The 1,619-nt window shown below is 33.8% G+C and overlaps 1 protein-coding gene across 1 annotated transcript; it reads right to left on the bottom strand.

Moving 5' to 3' along the window:
* Positions 1–838: 838 nt before the first annotated feature.
* Positions 839–1,345, bottom strand: LOC105314583 (major facilitator superfamily domain-containing protein 1-like). The gene has a single exon (XM_011408839.1). The coding sequence runs from the start codon at positions 1,343–1,345 to the stop codon at positions 839–841; it is 507 nt and encodes a 168-aa protein (XP_011407141.1).
* Positions 1,346–1,619: the final 274 nt, after the last annotated feature.

Raw genomic sequence — 1,619 nt, 5'->3', positions numbered from 1 at the left:
TCTACTAAGGTCTACTTTAAAAATGAAACCACTGCATGAATCAATAGAATTCTTAAGAACGTTGTATGATGTTTGGTAGCACTAGCCAGTACTAAATTATTTTGTCCTTTAAAAATTAGTAAATAATATTTACTCTATTATCTATGATTGGTGTAACAGTCTTGTACCCCATCATGGGGCTGGGCACAAGACTATTGGTGTGAGCCAAACAATAGCCCATTAGCAATTTTTGCAGAAAGACCATAATTTTGCACAAAAATTTCTGAGCAATGCTAACAAAGGAATACAATACCGGAGTGAAGAGCATATTAATCAACACGGATAGCAAAAAATAAATGACAATAATTGTTTTATGCCTTTTGATTTGTCTGTGAACACTACATGATCATCACTTTTAAATTCTTTTGTCGACTTCTCTTCATGTATACACTGTGGGGCTGGTCATGGACTGGAATAATGCAGTGCCAATAGAGTAGCAATAGTATACTATAAAGGATAGTAGCAATAATACTGGCAACAATAGCAGTATCAGAGTATAGTATACCATATATACTGTAATGGACAACTAACCACATTATCATGACTAGACATAATTATTTTTAACAATGCTCAGTCTACATTACATTACATAGCCCTGACGCTATGGATATTAGCTATTTCTTTTTACTACTCAACAATATACTTTTTAATTCTATACTAATTGATATTGGAAACAAAGATTAAAAGTGCATGTACAATATCTTAAAGGTCTACATAAACCAGTATTGAAATGAACTTGTTAAAAACAATAGAATTTTTATGAACACTGTATGCATGATGCTCGGTAGCCAGAACTGAATTATTTTCTGTCTTTGATGTGACATAGCCACAATGCTGGTACATTAAGTTTTGGATTATCAGAGGCAGCATCAAGAAACACCATGATCAATGTAAAATCAATGCACAGAATAACAATATGAATGAAGAAACCTTGCAAGACAAAGTAACCAAGAGTATCAATTATCAGACCAGTAATGTATGTTACTAATGCGTAGGTAGCATTAAACGAACTCTTCTGAAGTCCGTATGCTGTTGCTAAGTATCCCTTGTCTATTATAACAGGAGTCACAGCTACGAATGATGGTCCACAAAGAGTATATGAAAGAGAATAGAATACTGCTGCTATGAATGGAATGTAGCTCTCTCCATTACTGAACATGAAAATGAGCAATGGTGGTAAAGCAGTTGTAACAAGACCTGTTAATAACCAATACAAGTGGAACCCAGTTTTACTAATGAAAACTCCAGTTATTGGTATGAGTATGATTGCACTGCCAAACAAAAGGCTATTGGCTATGTTGGCCATTTTCATTGAAAGGCCATACTTTTGTATAAAGAAATCCTGTCCGATCCCAACAAAAGAATTAATACATGACAGGGAAATAAGTTGCATTGATGCCTATAATCAACCAGAATTGAAGTGAGAATTGTTTTAAAAGATTTAAAATTTGTACTGGCTCAGGCTTTGATAGCTTTGTTGTTGATTTTTCTTTTAAGGAATCCATAAGAAATATTATTATAGTGAATATTAGTCCAATTATCATGAATCCAGCAGCAGTGAGTAGTGAGACACCCAGTCT

The sequence above is a fragment of the Amphimedon queenslandica genome, unplaced genomic scaffold (assembly GCF_000090795.2).
Source record: "Amphimedon queenslandica unplaced genomic scaffold, v1.1 AMPQUscaffold_12768, whole genome shotgun sequence".
NCBI lineage: Eukaryota > Metazoa > Porifera > Demospongiae > Haplosclerida > Niphatidae > Amphimedon > Amphimedon queenslandica.
This window is presented reverse-complemented; position numbering and strand designations above follow the sequence as displayed.